General features: G+C 32.6%; 1 protein-coding gene across 1 annotated transcript in view; it reads left to right on the top strand.

Annotated features, from left to right (window-relative positions):
• The first annotated feature begins 224 nt into the window (after positions 1-224).
• The window catches only part of LOC142351509 (uncharacterized), a 151521-nt gene continuing 134336 nt past the window's right edge, over positions 225-17409 (top strand). The window contains exons 1-3 of the mRNA XM_075403567.1: positions 225-405; positions 687-724; positions 11799-12008. Of these exons, the coding sequence (XP_075259682.1) occupies positions 344-405; positions 687-724; positions 11799-12008 (310 nt within the window). The 5' untranslated portion in view covers positions 225-343. The remainder of the gene's footprint in view (positions 406-686; positions 725-11798; positions 12009-17409) is intronic.

The raw sequence follows: 17409 nt of genomic DNA, 5'->3' as shown, positions 1-17409 counted from the left end.
GAATTCAGACTTATTAAGTATTTTGAATATCGTGACGAAAAGCAAAATCTCCGAAACTTTGGTTTTGAGGACTTCTTCAAACTCTTGTAATTTGAGTGTTTTTTGCTCACTTTGTCTATTTCTGAGAAATAAATCACAGCTTTAGGTTTAGTTCTCTATCAAACTTTATGTTTGAAGATCAGCTAATTTTCTATTTACTAACAAAATCAAAGAACATATTCAGCGCTTATATTCAAACTCAACACAAATGTCATTGTCATTGTAGTCAACGTTTGACATCAAATTTAGACAAACGGGATAAAATTACAATTAGCGTTTTAACTTTGAGTTACTTTTGGCAATTATGGAGTATTCTGACGCTGACCGAACGTGGTCGAGCAAAGAGGTCTTGTTAGATTCATGCAGGCTAGAAAGAATCTTTTGGATTTCAATAAATTTTTGCAAAAAATTCTAAGATTGCATACCAAATTGTAAGTCTGCGTTAAATTTTTGCTGTATTTTAGAAAAAGTTTTCCAAATAATGAAATCCAAAAATTCTTAAAAAAAATTGTTGTACAGATTGTGTGAAAGCCAATTTTAGACCGTAAAATTGACATAATTTTTTCATGAAAATTTTTATAAAGACCTGCTAATAATCGGTCTAGATTTAAATAATTTGATCAGCTATCCAAAAGATTCTTTTTCAGTCTCGATAATGAGTCAGTTGGTTGTTCGTCACCTCGAAGTTAGTATTTGCAGAAAGTTATTCATCTATTTTTGTGTACTCCCGTACTTGAATCTCGGTGAAATTCAGTACTGAATTGGAACTGTTTCAGAACGATATCAGTGCTGATTCAGAGGCTGTTTTAGATAATTTTTCTTTTTCGCAATTTGAATTAGACCACCTATATTCTAGGTTTATCTGTACTCTAGCTTATAGGTAAAAAGCTCTAATTGTCCCCTAATGACTTTGCCGTCCTCAAAAAGGAGTACTCTAAGCAGAGTACAAAAAAGATAGAGACATTTTGTATCAAAACTTGTTTTTTGTAGTTAAGAATAGTGAATTTGATTATGTCAAGGCATGACACTATTGTAATAAAATTGTTAACTTGCGCTGTTTGAGTTGTTTTTTTTTGTGAGGGTTAGTTGCCTAATTTCTCTCACCCGGATTCCAACAGTGACTTGATCTGTGTGATCAGTGACAACTAAAAGTTTCCATAATTTTTGCAATTATAACAACGTTCAGATCAATGATTGTAGAAAAACCAAATTTAGAAAGCAATTTAAAACAAGGATGCTCGCTGAGGTGCGTTCGCACATGATGTTCCGACCCGAGCTCGGCTACATTTTTGACTAAATTGTCAACCAAATGAAGAGATAACAAAAATAGTTGTTTGAGTTCAAAAAACTCGTTAAAAAACCTACCTACTAATTGAACTACATAATGCCACGCCTCATAACAACACTCACAAGATCTGCCATTAAAAAGACTACGAGAAAAAGAATAAACAACAAAATAAGTAAAACCAAAAATTTCAAGGCTAAAACTCAATATCTAAATTTAAAAGCACCTAGTAGCAACTGCAAAATGCTATCAGATAAAACCTTAAGTACACAAATTTAATTTTTCCTAACTATACAGCAGATTGAAATTTTCCCTAATTAGACTTGGTAACACGTCGACAAAGAGAAGAAAAAAGGACGCGAAATTCAAAAATCAATCAACAATTTTTTAAGCAAATAATTTCAAAAGTCTTAAAAATCATTAGTTTTAACAAAATAATTCTTGATAAATTTAATAAAAAGTCATTATGAAACCAATTGGACCTGTTTTTGGTTAGACTAAGCCATAGGAGTGAACTAAGGATGCCGAAAAACTCAAAAACTTTGAACAACGAATTTCAAACTTTGCGAAAACACAAATTAATAAAGCCATTAAAATCATTGACTATTATCTGAATCTTATGCATTTCTATTTCATTTTTTTTATTTATACTATTCAACTAAAATTATACTGGAAGAATAAATAAGTTCATTTATTCCACATATGATAATTATTGGGATCAGTTATTACGCGAATGTGCTGAAAGAAGAGAAAAAGAAACACAAATACATCACTCGCAAAAGTTTTTATGAAAACGCATATTTCCAACAAACAAAACATCAGTTATGACATAATATCAGTAAACACGATAATTTTTAAATTTCAAGGAATTAGATGGGACCTCTCATTGATGAGAATAAGTTACAAGTGGACGAAAAGAAAAACAAAAACTGAAAAAATTAAAAAATCATAGAAAGAGTATAATATCATAAACTTAAGACTATTCGCTGTAAACTGACTGCTTCGAATAATATCATCCAATCAATTTTCAATCACAAGTTTATGGGAACGGTCAGAAATTTGTGGCGACCTAAAGATTAGAAAACAGGCAAAACAGCAAAGTAAAAAAAATTGAGCGAGAGAAGTGTCGAAGCCATTAAAAAATTAATTTTTTCAGTAAAAAATTTCTATTTCGAATTTATTTTTCAACATTAATGGGATTCTTTTTTTTTAAACAATTTGACTTCAAAATATCAACAAATATCAACAAATATATTAAAGCAACGAAATTTTTGAGGAAACGCGTAATATAAGCGCCATTAAATTCAACAGCTTTAAAAGATGAGACGACAAGAATGTTTGTCATCCATAAGTCATCAAAAATACCATACAACAGGTCCCTAACTATGAAAACAACAACAAACGAAGTTAAAAGCCAAAAAATCAGTAGAAAATTCCGAGATGAAAGTGTCGAAGTCATTTAAACTGCAAGCTTTTCTCTGAAAACTTAATCTATATGAACCGAACTTCCTGTCTAAGCCGATGCGGACTATCAATATAGGGACAATGCGACAAAATTTTAAACGCAAATAAGATTACAAAAAAATTGTCCAAAAATTCTGAAAAAAATTATGAAAACATGTGCATCGGAGTCATAAAACCAATGGTTAGAAGATGAAACCGCTAAGCAGAAGAATTTTTTTTAAGTGGAATGAAAAGAGATCCCGTCATTACTGAGGCTGACGGTTTTTTCACGAAAAAGTGTTAATTCGAAAAATCAAATTTTAATTCTTAAGACTCATTAAATTCAATAGCTTTCAAAGGAAGTCAATGAATACGCTCAGTTACCCCCGATGGAAGGGCAAGGATATTCTTCACGCATAGGTAATCTTTAAGACATCACAATAAGTCTTACGACTATGAAAACAACAACGAATACAGGCAAATACCAAAAATTCAGTAGAAAAATGCGAGAAGATGGTGTCGGAGACATTTAAACCATATGTTTTCCTCTGAAAACTTTATCTATGATCAATTGAAGGTCTTCTTTATTCCAATGTGAGCTATCAAAATAAAGATCATGTGATAAGATTTCAAGTGGACCCAATAATACGAAAATATCCAAAAATTTTATTTTGTTTTGAAATCTTGTGGCATTGAAATCATATAAACGATAGTTAGAAGATGAAACTGCTAACCAGATTTATATTTTGGTTGCAGTAAAAAGATGGGTGTCCTGTCATTACTGCGATTGACTTACAATTCACAAAAAAAACGTTTATAATTGATTGATGTCGAGAAATTTTTTTCGAAAAATCGTTTTTAAAGTCCTAACAGACGTTAGCTGTCCACTCAAAGCACTAAATAGGTTGTTTTAATGCTCATTAAAACCCTCATGAACTTTTAGCCGACAATTCTATGCCATAGGACTCCAAAAATTTATTAAAAGCTCAGAAAGAACCTCGAATTTTTTGTTCATTGGGCTTCATTTGACTGTAAATCATGTTTGTCATTAACGGAACCTCGATATGAAAAGTGACTAGTCTCCAGGTGACCTAAAAAAACAAAATAAAATTTAAAAAGTTTTCTAAAAAAAGAGCTCTCAAATAGAAATCGATTTTTTTAATCGTAAACTTCCATATGAGACCAAAACTGGTCTTTTTATCGCCTTCCGTCTGTTAGAAACTCGAAATTGATTCATTTTGGGGCGTGAAATTTAATTTTGAACTAATATTTTAGAAAAAAATTACTTTGAAGAAAATTACACTTAAAGTGAACAATTCAGGCCAAATATCCCGTGTTCACACAAAACTTTAATCCTCGATAATTCCTTGAAATTAACGATATTCAAAAAATCTTTTTAATTTCGAATTCTAAGTTGGACGAGCTTTTTAATGATACCACTCACATAATTCCACTCTACGATGAATATATCGATTGGCCAAAATTGTCTGATAAAAAAACCCAATTGATTATGTAGTTCCTCCCCCCACAAGTGGGGTCGGAACAATGAGTCTATTTTCGTACTGCAATCAACTTGAACAGCGAAAAATGCAATAGTTCCACGTAGTATATGTTAATGCAGTACAGAGCCAAATAAAAAAAATGAGATCTTTTCCGTTTGTACCCCCCCAGCTTAATGGGCTCATTGTTTGGATGCTCGCTAAGGTGCGTTCGCACATGATGTTCCGACCCGAGCTCGGCTACATTTTTGACTAAATTGTCAACCAAATGAAGAGATAACAAAAATAGTTGTTTGAGTTCAAAAAACTCGTTAAAAAACCTACCTACTAATTTAACTACATAATGCCACGCCTCATAACAACACTCACAAGATCTGCCATTAAAAAGACTACGAGAAAAAGAATAAACAACAAAATAAGTAAAACCAAAAATTTCAAGGCTAAAACTCAATATCTAAATTTAAAAGCACCTAGTAGCAACTGCAAAATGCTATCAGATAAAACCTTAAGTACACAAATTTAATTTTTCCTAACTATACAGCAGATTGAAATTTTCCTTAATTAGACTTGGTAACACGTCGACAAAGAGAAGAAAAAAGGACGCGAAATTCAAAAATCAATCAACAATTTTTTAAGCAAATAATTTCAAAAGTCTTAAAAATCATTAGTTTTAACAAAATAATTCTTGATAAATTTAATAAAAAGTCATTATGAAACCAATTGGACCTGTTTTTGGTTAGACTAAGCCATAGGAGTGAACTAAGGATGCCGAAAAACTCAAAAACTTTGAACAACGAATTTCAAACTTTGCGAAAACACAAATTAATAAAGCCATTAAAATCATTGACTATTATCTGAATCTTATGCATTTCTATTTCATTTTTTTTATTTATACTATTCAACTAAAATTATACTGGAAGAATAAATAAGTTCATTTATTCCACATATGATAATTATTGGGATCAGTTATTACGCGAATGTGCTGAAAGAAGAGAAAAAGAAACACAAATACATCACTCGCAAAAGTTTTTATGAAAACGCATATTTCCAACAAACAAAACATCAGTTATGACATAATATCAGTAAACACGATAATTTTTAAATTTCAAGGAATTAGATGGGACCTCTCATTGATGAGAATAAGTTACAAGTGGACGAAAAGAAAAACAAAAACTGAAAAAATTAAAAAATCATAGAAAGAGTATAATATCATAAACTTAAGACTATTCGCTGTAAACTGACTGCTTCGAATAATATCATCCAATCAATTTTCAATCACAAGTTTATGAGAACGGTCAGAAATTTGTGGCGACCTAAAGATTAGAAAACAGGCAAAACAGCAAAGTAAAAAAAAATTGAGCGAGAGAAGTGTCGAAGCCATTAAAAAAATAATTTTTTCAGTAAAAAATTTCTATTTCGAATTTATTTTTCAACATTAATGGGATTCTTCTTTTTTAAACATTTTGACTTCAAAATATCAACAAATATCAACAAATATATTAAAGCAACGAAATTTTTGAGGAAACGCGTAGTATAAGCGCCATTAAATTCAACAGCTTTAAAAGATGAGACGACAAGAATGTTTGTCATCCATAAGTCATCAAAAATACCATACAACAGGTCCCTAACTATGAAAACAACAACAAACGAAGTTAAAAGCCAAAAAATCAGTAGAAAATTCTGAGATGAAAGTGTCGAAGTCATTTAAACTGCAAGCTTTTCTCTGAAAACTTAATCTATATGAACCGAACTTCCTGTCTAAGCCGATGCGAACTATCAATATAGGGACAATGCGACAAAATTTTAAACGCAAATAAGATTACAAAAAAATTGTCCAAAAATTCTGAAAAAAATGATGAAAACATGTGCATCGGAGTCATAAAACCAATGGTTAGAAGATGAAACCGCTAAGCAGAAGAATTTTTTTTAAGTGGAATGAAAAGAGATCCCGTCATTACTGAGACTGACGGTTTTTTCACGAAAAAGTGTTAATTCGAAAAATCAAATTTTAATTCTTAAGACTCATTAAATTCAATAGCTTTCAAAGGAAGTCAATGAATACGCTCAGTTACCCCCGATGGAAGGGCAAGGATATTCTTCACGCATAGGTAATCTTTAAGACATCACAATAAGTCTTACGACTATGAAAACAACAACGAATACAGGCAAATACCAAAAATTCAGTAGAAAAATGCAAGAAGATAGTGTCGGAGACATTTAAACCATATGTTTTCCTCTGAAAACTTTATCTATGATCAATTGAAGGTCTTCTTTATTCCAATGTGAGCTATCAAAATAAAGATCATGTGATAAGATTTCAAGTGGACCCAATAATACGAAAATATCCAAAAATTTTATTTTGTTTTGAAATCTTGTGGCATTGAAATCATATAAACGATAGTTAGAAGATGAAACTGCTAACCAGATTTATATTTTGGTTGCAGTAAAAAGATGGGTGTCCTGTCATTACTGCGATTGACTTACAATTCACAAAAAAAACGTTTATAATTGATTGATGTTGAGAAATTTTTTTCGAAAAATCGTTTTTAAAGTCCTAACAGACGTTAGCTGTCCACTCAAAGCACTAAATAGGTTGTTTTAATGCTCATTAAAACCCTCATGAACTTTTAGCCGACAATTCTATGCCATAGGACTCCAAAAATTTATTAAAAGCTCAGAAAGAACCTCGAATTTTTTGTTCATTGGGCTTCATTTGACTGTAAATCATGTTTGTCATTAACGGAACCTCGATATGAAAAGTGACTAGTCTCCAGGTGACCTAAAAAAACAAAATAAAATTTAAAAAGTTTTCTAAAAAAAGAGCTCTCAAATAGAAATCGATTTTTTTAATCGTAAACTTCCATATGAGACCAAAACTGGTCTTTTTATCGCCTTCCGTCTGTTAGAAACTCGAAATTGATTCATTTTGGGGCGTGAAATTTAATTTTGAACTAATATTTTAGAAAAAAAATTACTTTGAAGAAAATTACACTTAAAGTGAACAATTCAGGCCAAATATCCCGTGTTCACACAAAACTTTAATCCTCGATAATTCCTTGAAATTAACGATATTGAAAAAAATCTTTATAATTTCGAATTCTAAGTTGGACGAGCTTTTTAATGATACCACTCACATAATTCCACTCTACGATGAATATATCGATTGGCCAAAATTGTCTGATAAAAAACCCAATTGAGTATGTAGTTCCTCCCCCCACAATTGGGGTCGGAACAATGAGTCTATTTTCGTACTGCAATCAACTTGAACAGCGAAAAATGCAATAGTTCCACGTAGTATATGTTAATGCAGTACAGAGCCAAATAAAAAAAAATGAGATCTTTTCCGTTTGTACCCCCCCAGCTTAATGGGCTCATTGTTTGCACCCCCAGACGCACGTGCCGTATTTTTACATAAAGATTTACTATGTAATGGCACGGTCTCTTTGAGTGAGGGCCGCATAACGTACTGGGGACACAAACGGAAAAGATCTAAAAACTGATAGTAAATTACCAGAATCGAATTGCTTTGATTGGATTTCTTGGTTAAACATACTCCAGTGTCTTATCGGCAGCATACAGGGTTTGATTTCAATACCAACGAACTGAAGATATAGGGGCTAACCCTAATTAAAACAAAGTTTAAGCTAAAATTAAGTTTATTTTGAGTTTATCCCATTTGTACTCTTGATTTGATTTTATAGCTGATCATTTCGATTGCTTTCCTGAGCAATTGCTGTTTAATCATTAGTAAGAAAAATATTTTTTCATGAGATGTTCGTACCCCTATTCCTGCCTGATACCAGGAACTTTTTTAACTATTTCAATTATCTCCTGACTTGGAAATCTCTTTTTAGTAAATTTATCTATTTATAGTCAAACATTTAATAAGAAACTGTTTTCCCTTGACTATTGTACCTTAACAAAACAAATTCATACATGAAAAAATATTTCTCTTACTAATGATTAAACAGCAATTGCTCAGCAAAGCAATCGAAATGATCAGCTATAAAATCAAATCAAGAGTACAAATGGGATAAACTCAAAATGAACTTAATTTTAGCTTAAACTTTGTTTTAATTAGGGTTAGCCCCTATATCTTCAGTTCGTTGGTATTGAAATCAAACCCTGTATGCTGCCGATAAGACACTGGAGTATGTTTAACCAAGAAATCCAATCAAAGCAATTCGATTCTGGTAATTTACTACCAGTTTTTAGATCTTTTCCGTTTGTGTCCCCAGTACGTTATGCGGCCCTCACTCAAAGAGAACGTGCCATTACATAGTAAATCATTATGTAAAAATACGGCACGTGCGTCTGGGTGTGCAAACATTTAGCCCATTAAGCTGGGGGGGGGGGTACAAACGGAAAAGATCTCATTTTTATTTGGCTCTGTACTGCATTAATATATACTACGTGGAACTATTGCATTTTTCGCTGTTAAATTGATTGCAGTACGACAATAGACTCATTGTTCCCACCCCACTTGTCGGAGGGAGGAACTATATACTCAATTGGTTTTTTTGTACAGACAATTTTGACCGATCGGTATATTCATTGTACAGAGTTGTGAATGATATCAATAAAAAGCCCATCCAGCGTACAAGGTGGAATTAAAAGGATTTTTTCGAATTTAGTTTTGCAGAGCGAGTTATCGTGGTTTAAGTTTTTGCGAATATTAGTCCGAGTTGCCTTATTTTCATTCACATTTGCGGGAATTTTCGACATAAAATTCGCCAATATTGCTAATATATGTAAAAATTGTTATCAATAGTACTGTTAATTTTATTTTTAAAGACAAAAAAGTTTTGTTGACTATTTTGATTTAATGTTCTGGCTAAAATTTTGGCTAAATGTTTCAAAATGCAGACTTTTTCATCAATAAATGTCCGAAATAAGCTTTTAAGTCCACTTTGATTAAGTTTGCCGGAAGCACACACCCAAAAACAGCTTACGCAATCTTTGTAAACTACAAAGGTAGCTAATTAAACTTCAACTTGCGTTGAGAATATTTCTTCCGGAATTAAATTTTTGCCGTTTTTTGCTAACTTCACGATATGATTATCGAAAACGCAGCACTTATTTTTGATCTTTTAATTAACAAATTATCTAGTTCTATCACATTAGATACAATGAGTGTTCTTAGTGGATGAATACCAACTGCAAGGCTGGTTTCGGTCCAATCTTGGACTGTTACAATCCAGTCCGTTTTTTATTAAAAAAAAATTTTTCCATCTTAATTTTTTCAAGTTAATTGAAAACCGAACAACTCAAATCAATGCTCAGTATTAATAGGTCGAACTGGCTTCATAACCAGTTCCAAAATAACGTATTCAGTTTCGTTACTCGTAAGATTTTGGTGGTTTCGACTTTTAAAATTGTTTGATTTTTAAATAGACAATAGCTTTTTGAACTTTGCCACTATCGTTATCTTAATTTGGTTATTTTTAGCTCAGTGTCAGCAATGAAAGAATGCCTCTCTTTCCTATCCTTGCTACTGCATTAAAAGCTTAATCTTTTTTAAGCGTTAAGTTATGGTTTTCTGGCTTTGACACTACTAAATTTCACATTTTTTTAATTTTGAGGCTTGGCCAATTTTTATTGTTTTTTTTCTCGTTTTATCACTTTATCACACTATTGAAAGTTCACATAATACCTTATTAGCGTTCAACATGAGGCACAATTGATAACATAAAATTCATTTAAGGCATTGACAACCCTTTCTGGAAGGATTTCATTGACGTTTTTACAATTGTCTTTAACTTTCGTTTTTACTTTGAGTTTTTAGTTGTATTAATTTTTCTGCAATTCGACAGTTCTTATTGGCTTTTAATGATGGAATAAATGAGCCTATACTCTGAGTGCAGTATATAGCTGACGGCTCTCAAGACTGAGAACAGTTGTTTTCCAAATTGTTCTTTTGTCTCAACCTAGTCTCGTTTATTGCAGGTCAGATATGACAATATTGTCGTCAAGGCAAGGTGCAAGAGTACAAAATCTAATTTTTCTAAAGATTTCGGTATCAATTTAATGACTTCGACACAGGTTTTTCGCAAAAAAAAGTAAACTAATTTTTGGTTTGTGTCTAATTTCGACGCTCTTTTTTTAGAGGTAAGACATATTCTGAACAATTACGGGTCTCAAGCGCTTCCTTCGAACAATTAAACGAACCTATTTAATTGTTTCATTTTATAGCTAATGGCTTTCATGGCTCTAAAAATAATTGTTTTCGAAAGATACCAAAGTTTTACTTAATTTTGCACTTTTTTCTCATTTTTGTGTACTTACTACCTATAAAGAGAGCTCGCATACCACAATAAAGGCGTTCGACGAAGGCTCAATTGAACATTTTTTGGAGGGCAAAATATGCCTTTGCGGCTTCGACTGCGTTTTCTCACAAGTTTTAACTGAATATCGTTTGTTTTCTCTATAATTTGTTCTTTTTGTAACCGTATAAAAAATTGAATGAAGACAGGTCTGAAAGCCCTCCTATATAGTATTATTTAATCATAAACATGTTAGATGTTGTCAATTGCTATCTAATGGTTTTCATTACTTTGAAACTGATTGTTTTTAAAAATTTACGCCAATTTTTTATCTCTGCTGTTTTTTTTATCTTTTTTGTCTAATTGTTACGGAGCCTTATCATGGAGTGGTCTCATATCTTTTATAGTGAAGTAAAGACGCTATTTTGACCTTGCTAATAACTTTTTTAAATAAAAAATTGGACAAAGTTTTGGATGTAATTAACTTTGCTGTTATTGTTGTTTGATTTTGTTCTTTTTGTCTTGACTTGCTTTTTTTAATAGTGGCTTTTCTCATTAATCTAATACGGCATTTGTTTTTACTCCACTGAGTTATCTGCGTTGGCGGAGATCTTTTTGTTCCTACTTTTTTTAATAAAATACTTGAATTGTTGGTTTTTCTATCTAATCCTCGTATTGTAGACATATATGCCAAAAATGCGGATGAGCGGGGTCGGAACTTTAAGTGCGAACGTACATTACCGAGCCTCCTTGTAAGTGTTAACGATAACTTACGGTACAAAATTATGATTTCACAACAGCAACAGATCTGCGTTTTTGATCACGGAATGAAAAACGATAAAGTTGTGTTCAAATCATTAATTTTTGTACAAAACCAAAGAAAGACAATAAACCTTAAAATGCAGGCATCAGGAAGCTTGATTTTTCTTCTTTCATTTTTTTTTTCAATTAGTGCATTTTTTGGATTTTTGAATTTTTTGAATATAAGCATATATTTACCAACGTTTAGCCAGAAGTTTGACTGCTTAAATAACAAATTATAATTGGTTGGCTTTGCATAACATTTGTGAAAAGGTATAACTTTGATTCTAGAAGGAAAAAAAACATTGAGCATAATTTTTGTCAGTTCAATAAATCAGTAATTTTTTAAAATTCTTATTCATATAATAATTCAATTTTTTTTTAAAAAATGTTGCTTGAAACCTCAAGCCGGGAGCATAATTAAAACAAATTGAAGGAAATTTGGATAACTTTTGATTCTATTTTAAGAATGGAAACAGTCAATGTCTCAACGTCAGAAACTATTCGTTGTTATGGCAACGTTCTTCACATTGGGACTCATAGTTACGGCTGTTCTTATTGTGAGTGGGTTTATAATGTCCAAAAACAGTGACCAATCACAGTTACGATCGCTCAATCAGCGATTGGATGAAACGAACAAATATCTGTTGAACAAGTTGGAAAGCTTGTCCAATACAGGTACATAATAATTTTGACGCGGTTTTGTTATTGCTTTACGGTCTCAAATTCTTTAGGATTAACAAATTTCATAAACATTTTATCCATATGTCATCAATTTCATCATTAATTTATCAATATTTTTTTGATAACCATTGACTGAGGTCACAAACTTAAACAATTTATGATAAGATTATGTTATACTAAAAGCTCGATGGTCATACTCAGATTTTCTCAGTTCGAAATGACCTCTGAGCAAGATGACCCGCTCTTGGAATTTTTTTCAGCGCTTGCTTTGAGTTTAAATCTACGTCCTATTGGACCTTGTACTGAAGTGTGCTACACTCAGTAACACTGTTTGATAATCTTAGTGCTATTTTGAGAACTTACGTTATAGTGCGTGAAGCACAAACTTGATTTGGACAAAGTCCATTTTAACGTGTGAACAAATTACTAAGTAGTTTTGAATAAGCTACTATTTTAAGATCACTAACTAAAACTGAGAATACTATGACGTGATATTGTTACGCCACACAGAGAACACCAACTTAACCTTGGTAACTCTGTCGACACTGTTATCTCTATCCAATAGGATACTAGATAACCATGTGTCCGCAAGTATAAAAGGAGCTTGCACGCTCAACCAAAAACACTTTTTGGTCCCTGATAACTTCTGATTTAAAATAATACTCCCGTATTGCTCCCTTGCTCAATCTCAGCTTACTTGAGATATTTTTCTAACTTAGAATATTTTGTGACTTGTTCTTAACTAAGAACTCTCTAAGTCATGAAATATTAACTTAGCGCAAATTTGGATATCAGGTAAGTTTGACTTAACTTCTCTAAGTTATAAATTAACATCTCTTAAATTCTATCTAAGTTACAAGTTAACTTAGAATATTTCAACCTGTGCTAACTTGTACTATCTCACTCTTAATAACTTAACTATTCTATCCCTTCATGCTCGGTTCATATTTGATGCTGTTTAACATAACTTATTAATTCATATTTGCATTTAACTTTCTTTAATACTTAACTATTTACCAAGAGTAGAACTAGGGGTTGAACTCTCAAGTTATACATGTGGTCCCGCGATTAACCCCGTCGTTTAAGTATCTAATGTACGGACCAGCAGTATAAATGGTGGTCCCAGAGAGGCTACTTCAATCTAAATTGTTCATTTAATATAGAGAGGCAACTTGATTTAACTTGTTCATTTAATATAGAAAAGGCATTCTCAATTTAACTTGTTCATTTAAACTATCAGAGAAGCCTGCCTAAATTTAACTTGTAACTTCTATAAGTTAACTAGTCAAAGAGCTTCTCACTAAAATCCTTTTTTGATTTTGATTTAAACTATTCCTCTGTTCTTAATAGTTTTAATACAATAACTTCAGTCCTTTAAACAATGACCAGTACTGGTGGTAGTACTCCTCCACCTGCCGTTACTCCCCCACCTGAAACTCCCATAACACATCCAAATCTTTCACTTGTATCTTTTTCAGGCAATGATCCTAATCAGGATGCCACTTCTTTTTGGAACTCTGTAGAAAACAAAATACTCTTTTCACTAGGAACTAGGCCTACAGCACCCGTTGCACAAACTAGCTATGATAAAAGGCAACAATCCTTATTCGGCTCACTTTTAACTGATACAGCATTAGAATGGTTTGAAAGTGAAGTCACAGATACTACAGATTGGAATACTTTAAAAGATGAATTTATAAAAAGATTCACAGACGGTAGAGACCAATTTAGATTTAGACTTGAGGTTGAGAACACATTTAGGCAAGAAGGAGAATTAATAAAGAACTATCTACATAGAATAAAGAGTGGAGTTGATAAAGGTTGGCCAGAAAAGATACCAACAAGTATTGAAGGTGATGACAATATAAGAAGGGAGAAAGAAATCCAACAAAGACAACGAAGTCAGAAATACATAGATTTTGCTATAAGAGGACTAAGGCCACAAGGTTTAAAACGCAAAGCGCACGAGAAACTTATTGAGAATCCTTCAATAACTTGGACACAGTTTGTTGATCACTTAGTCGTAAAAGACTTAACATTTTCTGTAACAACAGAACCTAGTGGAGCTACAGGAATAGATAAACTTAAAACACTCGAGAGCAAAATTAACGATTTAACCAGTCTTTTCAAAAGCAACGAAGTGAATGCTATAGATACTTCTAGGCCAAGAGACCCAAACATAAAAGGCAGACCTAACAGTACTAGATTCTGTGATTATTGCAGAAGCAATGGTCATTCCATCTCTCGATGCACAAAGAAACAGATAGATGATAGTGTTAACAAATTGAGAAAGGAATTAGTTGAACCAAGAAGGCCAAATATAACGTTCTCTAATGATTATAGAAAGAATAACCGAGGCAATGCAAGATTCAATGGCCCTAGAAACCAAGGCTATCAACCAAGAGGTGGCTACTCAAACTATAATCCTAGGTTCAGCAAGCCTAACTATCAACAACAAAATACATCGTTTAGCAGTTATGGCAATAGATTCACTCAACCATACGAACAAACCTTCCCTCAGCAAAACACCTATAGAAATAGTGAACCAAATCTTGAACAACAATCACCATCACCACAACAACAGCAACAGCCACAACAAAGTGCTAGCTTCTATACACCAAGTAGAAATAACAATCTACAACAAAGACAATCAAAACCCAACAATATTCAGCAACAACCAAATCAAATAAGTTTCGTTGAAGGCGACGATGACTACGTAAATGCTATAACAGACTTCTTTCCTTTAAACTTTTGAAGTCTCCGAACGCTACTAAAGAAAGTAGTACTAAGTCAAGAATTTATCTCAACTTATATCACTTTGCCACCGGAGACATTAAAAATAATAGTGGTTTAGAAGTAGAATTCATGATTGATCCAGGATCAACCTGCACTATTATCAACCACCCTACATACCTTGCACTAGTAAACCTTGGACAAAATCTGCATTTACAAAATACAAATTGTGATTCAAAAACATATACTGGTTCATCAATCAGAATGCTTGGCTACACAACTATTCAATCTAGCTTCGAAACTGACGGTAAATATACAGTCCCCCATAAAGTATTCGTTACTAAAGAACAGAGACAGAACATAATAGGTATTGATTTTTGTCATTTGTTTTTAAAAGCACTTCACTTCGATATCCCCGCAGTAGAATTAAAAACTGAGAAAAACCTAATTTGCTACGGCTCACTTAACAATGAGAAAGATTACCCATACATAACTGAGATGACTGCTTTAAACATAGCTCAACCCATCTTTCTACAACAGAAAAGTACACAATTGCACAAGCAAAAGCACCCCAGTCAAGCCTTATTTCCACCAGGAACATATTTCATGCCCCATATTAACGTTGCAAAAACTGACCTAGTCTTTGTGAACACACTTTGTCCACAACATGAAGAATTTCTACCCATATTTATGGAGAATCAAAAGAATCACCCAATACAGATAAATAGAGGAATAATAGGTTATGCTATGTGTGATATAACTGACAAACCTATACAAAGATACAATATCAAAAACTGTGCCGAATTTACAAGTACAATACTAAACGAAAGTGAGGACTATAACAGTTGCTTCATACTGAACACAGTAGTAAACAACTTACAAGAAGGACAGCAAATCCAAACTAATTCTTGCATTAGATATATAGATTTTCGTACCCAATCTATATTTGACTCTAATATGCCTATAGCGCACACGATATCCTCAGATGCAGAAATGAGAAAAGGTTTTGCAAACACAATCTCAAAAAGAATACCCTTATTAAAGGACTACTGTAAGAGTAGGAACTGTGATATAGGTGACATAATAACTTTCAGAGCAGATAATAACTTAGTATATAATCTCATCACTAAGGCTAATCACTATGAAAAGCCAACAATTGATACAATCAAAACAACGCTACTTGCTATGAGAAATCATGCACTAGGACTAAATTTACGCTGTATAGCGATGCCAAAAATAGCTTGTGGTTTAGACGGAATGGATTGGAGAGAGATATCTTCTCTAATTGAACAAACATTTAAGAATTCAGGAATAACTATCTATGTGTATACAAGCAAAGATGATATTGATAAACTACAAAAAGTAGAAACTAATATACTAGAACAGGAAGAGGTGCTGGAGATAATTGAAAGTGAGTTAATAGAAAAATGCAAAGAAGATGAGAGGGAACTAGCCACAGACTTCTCTGCCGAAGCAAAAGAGTTATGTAGACCTAAAGTCAACGAACAGTTTCCTAAGTTCAGAGATAAACTACAAAGCAACCGAATCATAAATAAAGCAGTTAGTGATTTTGTAATTAAGCAAAATAGAAATACCGTTCAAGACATAGAGTATCTAGAAAGGTTCTTAGATAATTTTGATTTCACGCAAAGTGATTTGACTGATGATGAATTGTTTGAGTTGCTAGAAATAATACTTCAAGATAATGATGTCTATTCACATCATAAGTATGATATTGGCAAAACTAAGCATAAGTTCCATTTACCCTTAAAGAAAGACGCAACCTTTAAAAAGCAACGACCAAGCAAAATACCCATTCATCTCAGAGATAAATTAGAGAGACTAATGGACGAATTAATTCAAGCAGGGATAATCAGAGAGCTCAATGAGAACGATGATATGAATAGTTGGTTTGTCAATCCCGTCATCATATTACCTAAGAAGGATTATGTAAAACTAGTCATTGATGCTAGATACCTAAACTCTATAACTGATACAAGTAATTCTAGTTGGCCACTCGAACCACTAAATGTTCTAATGACAAGAATAACTGGAACTATATTTACAAGTAGTGATTTATCATCGGCTTATAATCAAGTACCACTAACTGAAGATACACAGAAGGTTACAAGTTTTATTGTAGGAGGCAGACAATACACCTATCAAGTAGGATTTTATGGTCTTAAGCCATTACCCAGTTTCTTTAGCAAACTAATGCGTTATGCATTTGGACCCCTTATAGAACGTAAACAAGCCATAACATATATAGACGATACTTTATTACAAGCTAAAGATAAACAAGAAATGTTCACAATAGTAAAAGAGTATCATTCTTTGCTTCGAAAGGCAAACCTTAAAGCAGCCCCCGATAAAACAATGTTTTTCTTACGAAAAGTGAGATTTCTAGGACATGTTATATCTAAGGACGGATTATCGCCTATTGCTTCGCGCATAGATGATATTAGAAACCTAAAAACGCCAGAATCGAAAACAGAAGTTTTAAGAGTTTTAGGAATGATGGGTTTCTATCACACCTATATTTTGAACTTTCACGTAGATGCAAAACCTCTATATGACTTAACTAAAGATACAACATTATTCAAGTGGTTACCAGAACACGAAAAGGTATTCACAGACCTTAAACAAAGATTCTGTCACGATA

The sequence above is a fragment of the Convolutriloba macropyga genome, chromosome 13 (genome assembly GCF_964194025.1).
Source record: "Convolutriloba macropyga chromosome 13, txConMacr16.3, whole genome shotgun sequence".
In the NCBI taxonomy this organism is placed as follows: Eukaryota; Metazoa; Xenacoelomorpha; order Acoela; family Convolutidae; genus Convolutriloba; species Convolutriloba macropyga.
This window is presented reverse-complemented; position numbering and strand designations above follow the sequence as displayed.